Source organism: Coregonus clupeaformis, chromosome 11 (genome assembly GCF_020615455.1).
Source record: "Coregonus clupeaformis isolate EN_2021a chromosome 11, ASM2061545v1, whole genome shotgun sequence".
Classification (NCBI taxonomy): domain Eukaryota; kingdom Metazoa; phylum Chordata; class Actinopteri; order Salmoniformes; family Salmonidae; genus Coregonus; species Coregonus clupeaformis.
In genome coordinates this window covers 16,990,045-17,004,722 of record NC_059202.1, presented here as the reverse complement: position 1 = coordinate 17,004,722, position 14,678 = coordinate 16,990,045, and the positions used below count along the sequence as shown (strand labels likewise).

The window sequence follows — 14,678 nt, the reverse complement described above, 5'->3', positions numbered from 1 at the left end:
ATCAATATAACTGTGCACTTTCACCACCCTGTGAATTTCATAACTTATTTAATCTGTAGCATAAACTGCATGGTTTCCCCAAATTGTAGTGGGAGGACCACACACCATGTCATCGCGTGACTCCAAGTTTACATTCGATACGATGGTTATTATATCAATATTTGCAAATAAAGGCGTTTCCACCGTCATTTCTCGCATAATACATTTTACAGACACAAAAAGATCTCTCCATGTCAAACTAACAAATGATCTGTCGGCATTCATAAAATTGTACCGAAATGTACTGTTTCCATCACAGCTCTCGTGATTTTCTTTATATGGTATGACTTTACTTGCATAAAAACTGTGGATGTAAATGTCGTTACTGTTGATGTAGTGCTCCGGAACTTTGTCGAATACAAAGTATTTTTTTAACCTCCCGCTTTGGGTTGGATGTGTCAATGTGTAGTTCATACATGCATAATCTATGAGCAGAATTACTGTTTTAACTCAATTAACCATGAAATCCCTCGAAAGCAACTGGCCAGCCCCCTAGCAAGTGAGAGCTAGCAAGATGCACATGATGCACACACAGCAGAGCAAGAGAGCAATGACGTAGTGCACATATCTGCACGTGACTTAGTACACCATTTTAGGGGACCGCTTTTGGCTCGTGAGCGCTACTTTCAGAACTACTGGCTAAAAAGTATACAAAGTACCGGAGAATCCATGTACTGAATAAAAAAAACTGAAGTTTAATGTGCTTCCATAGAATTTAACTCTACGGATGATTTTGTCACAAAAACTGTTGCGACAAATAGCATAGCCTACTTGCCCAATCTGGCTTTGGCACATGCTCTAGGCCTATTGACAACAGTTAGCTGATAAAGTGTATTGGGTACAGGTCATTTGATGAGATATGGATAAAAGGAAGTTCCTTTTATTTAAAAGAAAATAATTGGCAGCCAGGCACCGATCATCATGTCACCAGCATCATTCAAATGATAGCCTACCCTCAATATTTTTTGGAAATGTGCATGCTCATCACCGTGCACTTAACCACCATACGTGATGGTAACTTATTCCATCAAACTCTGCATGCTTTTCCATGTCACAGTGGTAGTAGGCTAAAACATCATGTGACTCCAAGTTTACTGTGACATTATGGTTTTCTAATAATACTTGGGCATAAATGCATTTCCACTGCAATTGTCGCACAATCTATTTAACCGACAAAAAAATATCCCACCTTGTCCAGCGTATTGTGTTGTCGACATTGGGAAGTTTGACATAAGGCCTGTTGTGACTTTTTTTATGCATCTGGTCATTCATTAAGTTAAATTAAGTTTCTGATGAACTCCACCAACGGAGTGGAGCAGAGATCAGGCTTTGTGGAATTCAGCTCCGACTTCATCGAGGCGCTCAAGATCAATACTTATGTATTATGAAACACTAATCTTGTACCTGTTTGTCCTCTGTAGTTGTGTGCCTTTGTTTGCTGAAATCCATGCTTTTTCAATAAACGTAATCAAATACAACCACCGACCGTTTCGTTGAGATTCAATTGGCACATGCGCATTTGCACTGAGTTGCCATCTTAGAGCAACAGCAATGAGCAGTCTATGATTGTATTTGATTAACATTTATTGAAAAAGTGTGGATTTCAGCAAACAAAGGACAATCATAAGTACAAGGTTAGCGTATTGACCTTGGGCGAATCGATGTAGTCAGAGCTGAATACCACATACCACAAAGCCTGGTCTCTGCTCTACTAAACTTCCTTCACCATGGAGTGGAGTTTAGTCAGCTCAGCTAGTCATTCATCTGCATGAAATGTTTGGATGGAAACCTGGTTATAGAGACCTATAATAAGTGAATTAAAAGGATCTTTATGGAGGCAGCAATTATGAATGGAAAATAAACGATTCTGCTGCTTGTGTTAATATTTTTCTGATTATTTTTTAAAACGTGCAATATAAAGAAATCCCTCCATGTTGCAAAAATTCTAATAGTTTGCCTAATTTCAGTTATGACAAAACAAGCAAGTATAGTGTAGAGAATCATTGTACCATCTAAACCACTGTGTAATATATATTTCCATAACCAAAAATGTTGTATTTTCAGCTGTTTGAAGCTGGTGTACAAAAACGAAAGTAAGTCACAAAAACGAAACTTAAGAACGGGAAGCATAGAAATAGAGCACATAGAACAGATATACCTCTTTAGACTTGCTTTCAAGTAGAATGCCAAATCTATAACTCACAATCCTACGTGAATTTGGTCAGTTCGCCCAAAAGTTACATATTGCAGCTTAAACTCTGAATTGTTGGGAAGGGCTAGTAAGCAAGCATTTCACGGTTAAGTCTACACCTGTTGCATTCGGTGCATGTGACAAATAACATTTCATTTTAGAAAGTTCCTGAATGTTCCTTCCTTAGTTAATGCCACAAAATGAAAATGTCCCAAATAAACAGCAGCTTAGCACAGCAGGTCATGAAGACAACACATTTGGAAGAAACCTTTACATTTTGTGATTTGCATTATATAAACTACATTCACCAGAAATAAGCACAAGTTTACTACAATTTTTTATTCTGAGGTAGAAAAACAAAACATGGAGATGAATGTTAAGAATTATATACATTAAGTTATAGAATGCATAGCCATGTATATGCAATTCAACTGTAATTCTCAACATTATACAAGCAACTCAAAAGGTACACTAAAGTATGTGGACACCCCTTCAAATGAGTGGATTCGGCTATTTCAGCCACACCCGTTGCCGACAGGTGAATAAAATCGAGCACACAGCCATGCAATCTCCATAGACAAACATTGGCCCGTACTGAAGAGCTCAGTAACTTTCAACGTGGCACCGTCATAGGATGCCACCTTTCCAACAAGTCAGTTTGTCAAATTTCTGCCCTGCTAGAGCTGCCCCTGGCAACTGTAAGTGCTGTTACTGTGAAGTGGAAACGTCTAGGAGCAACAACGACGATGTGGTAGGCCACACAAGCAAACAGAACAGGACCGCCGAGAGCTGAAGCGCGGAAAAATAGTCTGTCCTCGGTTGCAACACTCACTACAGAGTACCAAACTGCCTCTGGAAGCAACGTCAGTTCCCAACAGAAATGGAACTTGACTGGCCTGCAGAGCCCTGACCTCAACCCCTTCGGGATGAATTGGGAACACCGACTGCAAGCCAGGCCTAATCGCCCAACATAAGTGCTCGACCTCACTAATGCTCTTGTTGCTGAATGGAAGAAAGTCCCCGCAGTAAATGTTCCAACATCTAGTGGAAAGCCTTCCCAGAAGAGTGGAGGCTGTTATAGCAGCAAAGGGGGGGACCAACTCCATATTAATGCCTATGATTTTGGAAAGAGCTGTTCGACGAGCAGGTGTCCACATACTTTTGGTCATGTAATGTAGCTTAATCAAGACTACAGACAGTAGCCTACATATGACAGCATACAGAATTACAGTGACAGGTACAATGTTGTACAACCGACTTTAAATCAACCTAGTATTGTTTTTTTTTATCATAGAGCAATTTAAAAAGTTGACACATGCATATCATTCACACACAGCAGACAGAAAGTCATTCAGATGAACAAATTAACAAAATCGCAAAGTAAGAAAGAAATCTGATTTTCTACACTACCAATGCCAGACCAAGTTAGCCAAGTAAGTTGTAATGAATTTGTGATTGTTAAAACGGAGACAGAAGTGATACAGTTTGAGAATTGAGTGACAGTGAAATGAATAGAAAAAGTCGATCTAAAAATGAAATCCCCAAAATCCATCTCTGTACAAACTGAAAAGTTAACATAATATATAATCATTATGCAAGCACCAACACATTTTGATTAATGAATTCATGATTAAAAATGGGGCAAAAATGTCACAGACCAGCTCCCAGGAATCACTGGAAGTCAAACACATTTTCACAGACCTCCAGAAAGAAACAACAATTCTGTGCCTTTCAAACTCTCAAAACAATATATAAACACATTCTTCTATATGCATGTATACACTGCCATGCTGACAAAAGCACATCAAGTGTGTTCCCAAAAGGTTCCATTCTTGCGAATGTCAGTGAAGCAAAATGTAGCATGTTTACCCCACAAACAAGAAAAGGCTTTAAATATAATTAACAATCGTACATAATAAAGCTGAAGATATAAAAATAAAGGCCTACACATTGTATGCTATGTAAAATATACACATTCTACAATATGAATAACGAATCAAGTTCCATCATGTACAAAAATAGTTACAACAGCATTGGATTTCTATTTTTTGGATGTAATCAACTAGTCAAACAAAGACCCATAGAGCTCATGCATTGACTGTGCGTGACTGATTTTCACATCTCCTTGATGCAATATCAATATCTATAGAGTCTTTACCAACAATGAGCCGGAGGCGTTTTGTTGGTGGAAGTGGAATGAAATCATCGTCGAACTCTTCATGGTCAGAGTCAGAGACGTCTTCTTCATCCTCTTCTTCAGAGGAGGACGAGTCTTCCTCTGTGTCATCATGCATCCCAAATGTTGCTACTGTAGGCCCAAAGACCTCCCCTGCCTCCCTCTCTACTATACCCGTGAAGGGCCCAGTGCCATGGTGATACTGGCTGAGCCTCCTGCTGTCCTGCTCACGCTGCAGCTGAATCTGCAGTTTGGAAGAGCGGATTTGGTCCACAGGACTGAGGCCATGTTTGGAGGAGCGAATGTGGTCCACAGGACAGAGGCCATGTTTGGAGGAGCGAATGTGGTCCACAGGACTGAGGCCATGTTTGGAGGAGCGAATGTGGTCCACAGGACTGAGGCCATGTTTGGAAGAGCGAATGTGGCCCACAGGACAGAGGCCATGTTTGGAGGAGCGAATGTGGTCCACAGAACTGAGGCCATGTTTGGAGGAGCGGATATGGTCCACAGGACTGAGGCCATGTTTGGAGGAGCGAATGTGGTCCACAGGACTGAGGCCGTGTTTGGAGGAGCGGATATGGTCCACATGACTGAAAGTCCCATTACTCAGTCTGGCTGCATAAGAGCTCCTCTTGGTCTTTGCATGGTGATGGTTTTTACCAAATTTCATGCTGGTCTTTGTGGAGCTGGAGGACTTGACAGGGTCAGCCTCACCAGGCTCAATCCTACTGCTGCTGCTGTCCCTTCGTCTCCGCAGGGTCAACTTGGGGACGCCTGAGTTGTTGTTGGCTAGGATCAGCTGGGAATCATAGCGTGTAATCTGCTGTTTCTTCTTCCCCTTGCCAAGGTGGAGAAGCTTGTCTCCCTTAGACAGGTTGTAGTGCTCACGACCATCAGGCAGGCCTTGCAGCTCTTTCCTGCCATCAGCTATGTCTGTGGTACGAGCTGCATGGTGCAGGCCTGGAACCTCCTCCTGGAGAAGGGATGCTGGCCTGAAAGAGTGCTGCTCTTCCTGCTTTATCATTTGCTTATGTCTGGGACAGTTCTCTTTCTTTGGACAGTTGATATCCAGGCTTGGGCTGTTCATCCAGTGACTGTCTGTGACACAATCTCCAAGGTCCGTAGGCTTGGTCTTACTAATAACCCCACCGCAGTGGATGGGTGGCAAGTTTGGTTCAAGTTTAATGTTGTCAGACCCCTGTGTGCCAACTGATGCTCTGGTTGAACTGCGAGTTCTGTGAGTGCAAGCTAAACCATCAGGGCACCTACTAACATCTTTCATTGATTTCTGATGGTTTTCCTTCGCAGTATAGTGCTCAAGACCACCCCTTGTTCCCACCACTTGTATGGGCCCTTGCTTATCCATCTCTCTCTTTCGTGAGACCCTGTTACTGACAAATTCTGTGGGGTCCTTAAGGCACAAACCCATAGCTTCCACCTCAATGGGGCACTTGTGGCCAGTTGCCTGACACCTTCTTCCTAGCTTGTGCAAAGGCTTTGTGGACTTTGATTTTAGCCTCCTTGGCACGTTGGAGTTCTTTGAGTGTCTTTGATTGAATGATGAGGTAGGGATAGGCATTTTGGACAGAGTTTGCCTGCTTAGGGCTTGTGATTCACTGAGCCTTGTCACACTAGAGCGGGCTGTCCTCCCTACAGCTAAGATGTGGACAGGAAATAAGAAATAATGGCAGAACAGTCAAATCGAAAGTTTGTGAAACATGACAACCTACATACAATCATTGTAAAATTGGAATGTATTATAATATTAGTATGTAGCATAAGATGTTACAGTTCTTAATGCAAGTACTGCATGTCACGTTTTATAATTGACCAATAGTAGCTCAGGAGTATTTTTTAGTTGCCAGAAGATCTGCATTGACCCTTCTATTTGATTTTTGTGTATGACTCTATGCACTCACACTGACACACCAAAACACACACACTCAAATACAATCATCATACAGTATATACTGCTGCTACTCTGTTTATCATACAGTGGGGGAAAAAAGTATTTAGTCAGCCACCAATTGTGCAAGTTCTCCCACTTAAAAAGATGAGAGGCCTGTAATTTTCATCATAGGTACACGTCAACTATGACAGACAAAATGAGGGGAAAAAATCCAGAAAATCACATTGTAGGATTTGTAATGAATTTATTTGCAAATTATGGTGGAAAATACAAAAGTTTCTCAATAATTTGTTATATACCCTTTGTTGGCAATGACACAGGTCAAACGTTTTCTGTAAGTCTTCACAAGGTTTTCACACACTGTTGCTGGTATTTTGGTCCATTCCTCCATGCAGATCTCCTCTAGAGCAGTGATGTTTTGGGGCTGTCGCTGGGCAACACGGACTTTCAACTCCCTCCAAAGATTTTCTATGGGGTTGAGATCTGGAGACTGGCTAGGCCACTCCAGGACCTTGAAATGCTTCTTACGAAGCCACTCCTTCGTTGCCCGGGCGGTGTGTTTGGGATCATTGCTGAAAGACCCAGCCACGTTTCATCTTCAATGCCCTTGCTGATGGAAGGAGGTTTTCACTCAAAATCTCACGATACATGGCCCCATTCATTCTTTCCTTTACACGGATCAGTCGTCCTGGTCCCTTTGCAGAAAAAACAGCCCCAAAGCATGATGTTTCCACCCCCATGCTTCACAGTAGGTATGGTGTTCTTTGGATGCAACTCAGCATTCTTTGTCCTCCAAACACGACGAGTTGAGTTTTTACCAAAAAGTTATATTTTGGTTTCATCTGACCATATGACATTCTCCCAATCCTCTTCTGGATCATCCAAATGCACTCTAGCAAACTTCAGACGGGCCTGGACATGTACTGGCTTAAGCAGGGGGACACGTCTGGCACTGCAGGATTTGAGTCCCTGGCGGCGTAGTGTGTAACTGATGGTAGGCTTTGTTACTTTGGTCCCAGCTCTCTGCAGGTCATTCACTAGGTCCCCCCGTGTGGTTCTGGGATATTTGCTTGTGATCATTTTGACCCCACGGGGTGAGATCTTGCGTGGAGCCCCAGATCGAGGGAGATTATCAGTGGTCTTGTATGTCTTCCATTTCCTAATAATTGCTCCCAGTTGATTTCTTCAAACCAAGCTGCTTACCTATTGCAGATTCAGTCTTCCCAGCCTGGTGCAGGTCTACAATTTTGTTTCTGGTGTCCTTTGACAGCTCTTTGGTCTTGGCCATAGTGGAGTTTGGAGTGTGACTGTTTGAGGTTGTGGACAGGTGTCTTTTATACTGATAACAAGTTCAAACAGGTGCCATTAATACAGGTAACGAGTGGAGGACAGAGGAGCCTCTTAAAGAAGAAGTTACAGGTCTGTGAGAGCCAGAAATCTTGCTTGTTTGTAGGTGACCAAATACTTATTTTCCACCATAATTTGCAAATAAATTCATTAAAAATCCTACAATGTGATTTTCTGGAGAAAAAAAATCTCAATTTGTCTGTCATACTTGACGTGTACCTATGATGAAAATTACAGGCCTCTCTCATCTTTTTAAGTGGGAGAACTTGCACAATTGGTGGCTGACTAAATACTTTTTTCCCCCCACTGTATATGTTGATGCCTAGTCACCTTACCCCACCACTCCTACACATTGTAAATGACCTGACCCTGGAAGTGACCCTGTATATAGCTTACTTACTTTCTTATTTCAATTTTTTTTTGTGTCATACTTGACTTCAATGTTGAGAAAGACTAAGAAAGAAAGGCATTTCACTGTACTTGTGCACGTGACAAAAACTTGATCACGAAAATGTAATCTTGCTTTTATATATCATGCCTTTCTCCTACACATAAGGGAGGAACCAGAAAGATCACTACTCAAAATCTTTGTATGTTGGTTGCTATCAGTAAAAATTTCCTGAATTTCCTGTGGCAATCACAGTGGAACCACAACTTGCCCAGCTGCCATAAATGCCAAAATGGTCTGTCTTTCACTTAAACAATGGGGAGGAACCAAAAAGATAAGTTTCAGGCTACTGGACTTCTTTGCATTTTGGTTGTTGCTCAATGGGGCAACCACAGAGCAGTCTCAACTTGTGTGACTGCTCAATTCACTTGCCCTAGCCTAGGAAATAGGGCAACCCTTAATGTCAATCCCTGCTCAACCTCAAAGGTGCACTTACATGAATGTGTGTCATGATTTTCCTGAGAGTCTGGATCCATATTAGAGCCTTCCAAATGACTGTCAGAGCATTTGCTGTCTTCTAGTTTCTTCAGCCGATTGAGACGTTTGTCTGTCTCTCTCAGGCCATACATGCTGTTGATAATCGGAGTGGGCATAGGCTGCCCAGTCTTCGATTTGAAAGCACCAGCACCTCGTCTGAAGGGAGTAGAAATTATCAAGATGTGAAATCTCAAAATCGTAGTCAATGTATGACTCATTATTCTACATATAAAGTAACTACAAGTTTGATATTTAATCAAGAATTGAATGATACCTTTCACAGGTGTAGCATTCACAGAGTTCATTATTTTCCCCAAAGAAGCCATCGCCATAATAACAGGAGATCTCTTCCCCAGGTTCAATATCCCCAAGAACCTTGACACAAGCTGTATCTCGCCCAGTGGAAACAAACTGTATTAACATACACAGAAAAATGTGTTATTTATTTCCACAATTCACTTCATTTTCCACAATACTTTTGATTTGTAGGCATAGTTATTACTTACCTTGCAAGTTGGCCTGCAATCTGAAAAACCAGAAAACATTTGTTTAGTCTCTTAATACAGGTATTTTAATTATAGTATAAGTGTGTTGAATGAGGCAGATACAGTTGTTGTCAAGCGCATGGGGATGCATACCATGGTTGATGAAGGCTGCAGGTCCCAGCCACAGTTGAGCACAGTTCTTGCGGGTGGAGTACATCACACTGAAGTCATTTTCACCATGTTGCAGTAACACGCTTTCCTCATTCTGCGATAGCTCAGCTATGCAGCCCACCAGGTATTCTATCTTATCATTTGTTTTCCTTGGGATAATATGAATAAGGAATATTTGAGTTTGTAAAAATGACTATATACTTAGTGCAACATTTTGTTATAACAAAATTCAGACTACTACAATTTAATTTGGATACTTACCACTCTTTTGTTGCTACAATTTTGGCTCCATTCTGCTCAGAGGAATAACGATTGCAAGGAAGTATTTCAAACCCACTGTTAGTTGCAAACATTCGTAGGTAAACAAAAACCTGCCAAAACACAAAAAAATAGTTTTCACATCTTTGTTTTGATGGTTCATGCTTTTTTCTCAACAATGGATATTTCTAGATAACTTACATGCTCTTTGAAGAGTTTGCCCTGTGCCTTCGTCTTGTGGGGAAAGTGGTGTCTTAACCAGTCCCCTGCAGTCAAGGCATGGAAGGCCTTCTCGAGGTTGTCATGTTTTTTAAAGCTCTCAAGCACCTCCTTCAAATGTCTATGTCGGTCCTTGATGGGTCGAAACCTAAAAGCACACCATAGACAGTCAATTTCGTAACCACTTTCCAAACCATTCTCAATGCAAATGTAATGCATTCGGTGCGTCGAGTCATAGTCTAACGTGATAGGCAACCTTGTCTGGGCCATACAAGTAAACCATCTCCCCAGATATTGTGAAACTTTGGCTGCTGACTTATGCACAAGCCATTATATGACAAATGTGGACAATTGTGAGCCAGAAAGAGACAAACCTCCTATTCATCTTATGGGTCTGGAAGCCGAGGTAGGGGTCCAGAATAAGGCTTGTAGTCAAGTCATCATTCTCACAGAGCTCCTTTGCAGTCATACCCGACGATGGGGTATGACGTCTCTCTGCCTCTAGGGCAGAACTGCTGACACCTGAGGTGAGAGAGAGGGAGATGATTGGGGGGGGTCATATTCTTATTTTTTTATTTTATTTTACAATTAAAACATTTAAAAATCAGGAAAAACTGCAGTGTAATTTATTGATGAAGCTGAAAGGGGTCATTTATGGTTCTGTTATTGTGTGGTGAGCATTGCCAAAGGACAGCACTTACGTCGACTACATCTCCTGCTTCTAAAGGAGCCCTTGCTCTGTCGCAGAGACCTGGCCGAGGTTATGGATAGATCACTGGAGAATCTGCTGCCATGCCGCCTGCCATTCAACACCATGTTCTTGGATTCCCCCATCTACTTAATTATGCCAGATCCAGGCGCATATACTCTAATCTGTGCTTGAAGATCTGCAGAGTGAGGATGAGGGGAGGCTAGCGTGGTTTAATCTTCTGTTGATATAGACAAGAATTGAGCACTATGCATTCTGGACCTAAACAAAGAAACAAACAGGGTTGAGAGTAAAGACTTAACTTGTAGGCACATCCTGAAGGATAAACTGTAAGCAAATAAATTAAGCAGAAAGTGGGGCGCCACAAAACTAACAGAGATCCTGAACGGATGGTTGGTAGCTAATTAATGGCTTATCAAAGGATGCCACCTTGTGGTTGTTTGTCAACTTTTTTGAGTTTCCATAGCATTGCATTTCATCGTGGCTATTAATTTAGTCTTTCTCGAAAGGCAAAACAAGCGATGTAACTGCAGAAATAGGGTCGTGCTAGCCAGTGTAATGTCTCACAAAAATCAACTAAACTAATACCTGATAGATTATAAATGAATAACTAACGTTAGGCTAGCATGCCAACACACCCATGACTCATTAGGTCTGATGCAGAGGCTATGCGTTTTCTGGTTACCTAGCTGAGGCTTCACATCCAATTAACTAGCCAGCAGTTAGGACTGCATGCAGTTAGTACTAACGTTACTTGCTCTGCTTTTGAAAGTGTGTGCTTCCCACTTAGCTAGCTAAATAATAACAAGCGAATGCTACAGCAAAACATCACAACAACAATGGCTAGCTAACGTTAGTAACCTAACATTGTTCCACCAAAAACAAAGGCCATGAAATATCCGTAAAAAAGTGTAGTTGATGAGACAAACTGTCTAAAATACTCACTTTGTTATTCCAGAGTTTGTACTATTACGTGACTCATCCTGCACGCCAAGATCTGAACAAATACAAATACCTTTTGTTTAAACGTCAGCGAAAACAAACATTTAAAATTGAAGATGGCGGCCAGGGACAGGAAGATGGGAAGAAAGAGCGCCCTGTCTGGACATACACTTGGCATTGTTTGATTTTACGGTAGTTTGTTAGCTAGATAAATCCAGGAGTGCATGTAGTTTAATAACTGTTGTATTAGCTAACTCGATTGTTGGAGGAAAAAAACATCATAGTACCTGGTGCTTTATAAATGTAAATAACATTAGCCTGCGCACTGCTTACTCAAACTTGAAACCCATGAACATTTGAGAACCTTGACGCGCGATTTGATGACGACGACATCATCATCATCATCATCATCAACAACTCAGCTGTTATCCTTGCAAGCTAGCTGGCTAACCAATCGTTTCTTTACATAAATTGGTCTTATAGACATTTGTTCTCGGTACCCTATGTAATTAAACATAATTAGCTACAAGAAAAAACGTCTTATTTTTTTATTAATTTTTTGTGCATACAATCGTCACAAGGTACGTGAAATGGAATGCTAACTATAACACTAGCTAGCTAGCACAACACACCAGTTGGTAGATAACTTTAGATTTAAAGCAGGTTGAAATACGAAACATATTTGTTGCCACATCGATGACAAGCTCAACATTTACGATGTTGGTGTCTTTTGTTTGTCTGTCTGTCTACAAGCTATTTTGCTACGGGTTAGCTAGCTAACGTATATAACTAGCAAATATTTAGCAAACGCTCTGTATCGTTACACCGTCTGTGGAATAGGCGTGTGTAATGCCATTAACATAATATAACCTATGATACCAGTAACCAGACATGTATACATTGGTTAAATTGTTTAGTTAAGAATATAATTACTATAGTATACTATACCGTTAGATGATTACTTACAAACACTTGATTTTCTTTCTCAGCCCTGGGAAGAACCGGACCAGAATGTATATGGCATAGTTATATCAGACTTTTCCTGGTGGGGATTTTGTCCTCCACCAATGAACACCATGTCCCCAAGGAAGAAGCTTCTCGTCCCTGTCAGTAGAAGAAGAATGGCAAAAGCAGGGGATGACTTATTTCCTTTCAATCTTCTGCCGGTGGAATGCCAGCTCCACGTGCTTTCCTTCCTGAGTGAGGTTGACAAGTGCAATTCTGCTCTTGTATGCTCCAGTTGGAGTTGTCTTGTGCGATCAGGGAAGCTTTGGAGAGTGGCAGACTTTTCTCGCCGTGGGGTGATCCACCTTGGACAGGAAGGACTGCTGGTGTCCAACAGAGAGTTTGAGCGTTGGAAAGCATGGGTTCACCACTACACCCACCACCTTATATCCCGTGGGGCGAGCCTGCTCACCCTAAAAGCCAGCTTTGACCTGGGGGACCAGTGCAACAAGTGGGGGGAGCTTCTCTCTGACCTTCTAGAAAATGTCCACTGCAGGGATCTCAGCCAACTGGACCTGAACTGGACATTCACACTACTGGAGCCACTGGACCTGCGGGTTGGTTCCAATTCCCACCATGACAGCATTACCAAGATCAAGATGGACCAGGTCACTAACTTTCAGGTACTACTGGGAAAACTGTCCCACAGCTGCCCTCGAATCACCAAGATGCGCCTGCACTTTGACTGGTCTGAGACATCAGTGTCACTCCTCACTCATTTCCAGCACCTCCGTGTCCTTGAACTCAAGTACTTTTGGGTCTTCAAAGGGGTAAGCCCAAGCATTTTGCAGACCCTGACCAAGTCACTGCCCAACCTTAAGTCCCTGACATTGCATATCCTGGTGCCACTCCGAAACCTTGGGATATCTTACACGCTGGAGTCCATGTCTCTAGAGTTCCTGGATGTATCGCCTAGTCGTGGTCTGGTCTTCTCCAGTCTTAATCTGCCAGCATTACGGGAGCTAAGGGCCAAAAAGATTGTCCGTGGCATTACTTTAGACCGCCGAACCAGGCTTAGGATACAGAGCAGATGGCCCTGTCTGTACCAGGTCCTAAGAGAGGGGACCCCCAGGCTACAGGCCCTCAACAATGAACGACTGCTTCCTGGTTGGAGAGAGCAGAGTTACAGAGAGCTGTCATCTATCCTCCAGCAGTCCTGTTATTGTCTCCAACACCTGGACAGTTGGCTCTGGTAAACAAAATACTATTACAAGACGGAATCATAAGCTGTTGGAATTCAGTACATCTTATCAGGAATGCAGCGTAGTTAGGCTAATCAGGGTCCAATGTTGGCTGGAACATTTGAGCTTATTCCCTCACCATTCCATTGCACAAAAGGATTGTGTATTTGATTTTTTGATTTTACAATTCATTAGACATTTTAAAACATTTTTCTTAACTTATTTCTTAGTTTACTGAAGAAGCTGAATCAATCATAGATGTTTAATTTGTCCTATATTTCTTTCACACCATTGACAACTAATAACAATACACATACTGATTTCATATTTCATATGCTGTTCTTGAATGAAGGAATATATTGAGCCTTTAGATCTTCCACGACAGACATTTGCATTGATTCCTTGTGTGTGATATTGAAATGAAACAATAGTTCACTGTTAAAATAATTTGAGCAAATATACATTGAATGTCCAGAATTTCAACTTATTCCACTCAATGGAAAATTGCCTTTGTTGTGAAATAACATAGGTTTACTTGACATGTTGTCAGGTATTTTGGGGGGGTAACTTGTTTGTAGGGTAAATAAACGCATATGTATTACTTCAATAATATAATTAGTGATGCTGCAGTGCCTCGCTTAACCATGAGAGGTCCTTATCCTTAATGTTTTGGTTTGACCATGACGATTTCTCTCAAAAGGTGTAATTTGCAACTGCACTGGTAAAACATAATCTAACACCAATGAGTAATGGCTGCGCTCTCATTAATCAGGTTGTAACCAGAAATGTAGTTAGGCCAATTTACGGAGGCTATTAGATAATGACGTTCTAACAAATCAATGAATTGTATGCTGACATTTCCTTTTTTATCATTGGGTTTTGTTGGTATAAAACTCCTTTGCTGTGATTTTAGAATACTTCAACGGATCCATTAAAGGACCCATGTAAAGTTTTTGCTGCTCTATTGTGTATGTTAGTGGGTGTGGGTGGGGGATATCATTTGTCACAGACCCAATTTCCCAGAATGTTCCTTTACTTCCATTTTCATTATTTTTATCTTGAGGTAATTAGGAGCATGTGTTTATGGTGAAGGGGGCCATTCCAAATAATGATGTGCTAAA

At 41.5% G+C, this 14,678-nt stretch overlaps 2 protein-coding genes across 3 annotated transcripts; one reads left to right on the top strand and one right to left on the bottom strand.

Annotated features, from left to right (window-relative positions):
* Nucleotides 1-3,366: 3,366 nt before the first annotated feature.
* LOC121576631 (histone-lysine N-methyltransferase KMT5B-like) lies at nt 3,367-11,533 on the bottom strand. Of its 2 annotated transcripts, none has more exons than XM_041889935.2 (10): nt 11,375-11,533; nt 10,422-10,690; nt 10,095-10,242; nt 9,703-9,868; nt 9,505-9,614; nt 9,226-9,392; nt 9,094-9,113; nt 8,862-8,998; nt 8,547-8,743; nt 3,367-6,062 (listed from the first exon to the last, which is right to left on the bottom strand). In XM_041889935.2, exons 2-10 carry the CDS (start codon nt 10,552-10,554, stop codon nt 4,318-4,320), a joined length of 2,823 nt encoding a protein of 940 aa, XP_041745869.1. In that variant the 5' UTR covers nt 10,555-10,690; nt 11,375-11,533; the 3' UTR covers nt 3,367-4,317. The 2 variants fall into 2 exon arrangements, with proteins under 2 accessions (XP_041745869.1, XP_041745870.1); XM_041889936.2 differs by having other exon boundaries at nt 10,422-10,607.
* Nucleotides 11,534-11,773: 240 nt separating this feature from the next.
* Nucleotides 11,774-13,573, top strand: si:dkey-12e7.1 (uncharacterized protein LOC557553 homolog). Its single transcript, XM_041889937.2, has 2 exons — nt 11,774-11,952; nt 12,361-13,573. Exon 2 carries the CDS (start codon nt 12,439-12,441, stop codon nt 13,570-13,572), a length of 1,134 nt encoding a protein of 377 aa, XP_041745871.1. The 5' UTR covers nt 11,774-11,952; nt 12,361-12,438; the 3' UTR covers nt 13,573.
* The last annotated feature ends 1,105 nt before the right edge of the window (nt 13,574-14,678 follow it).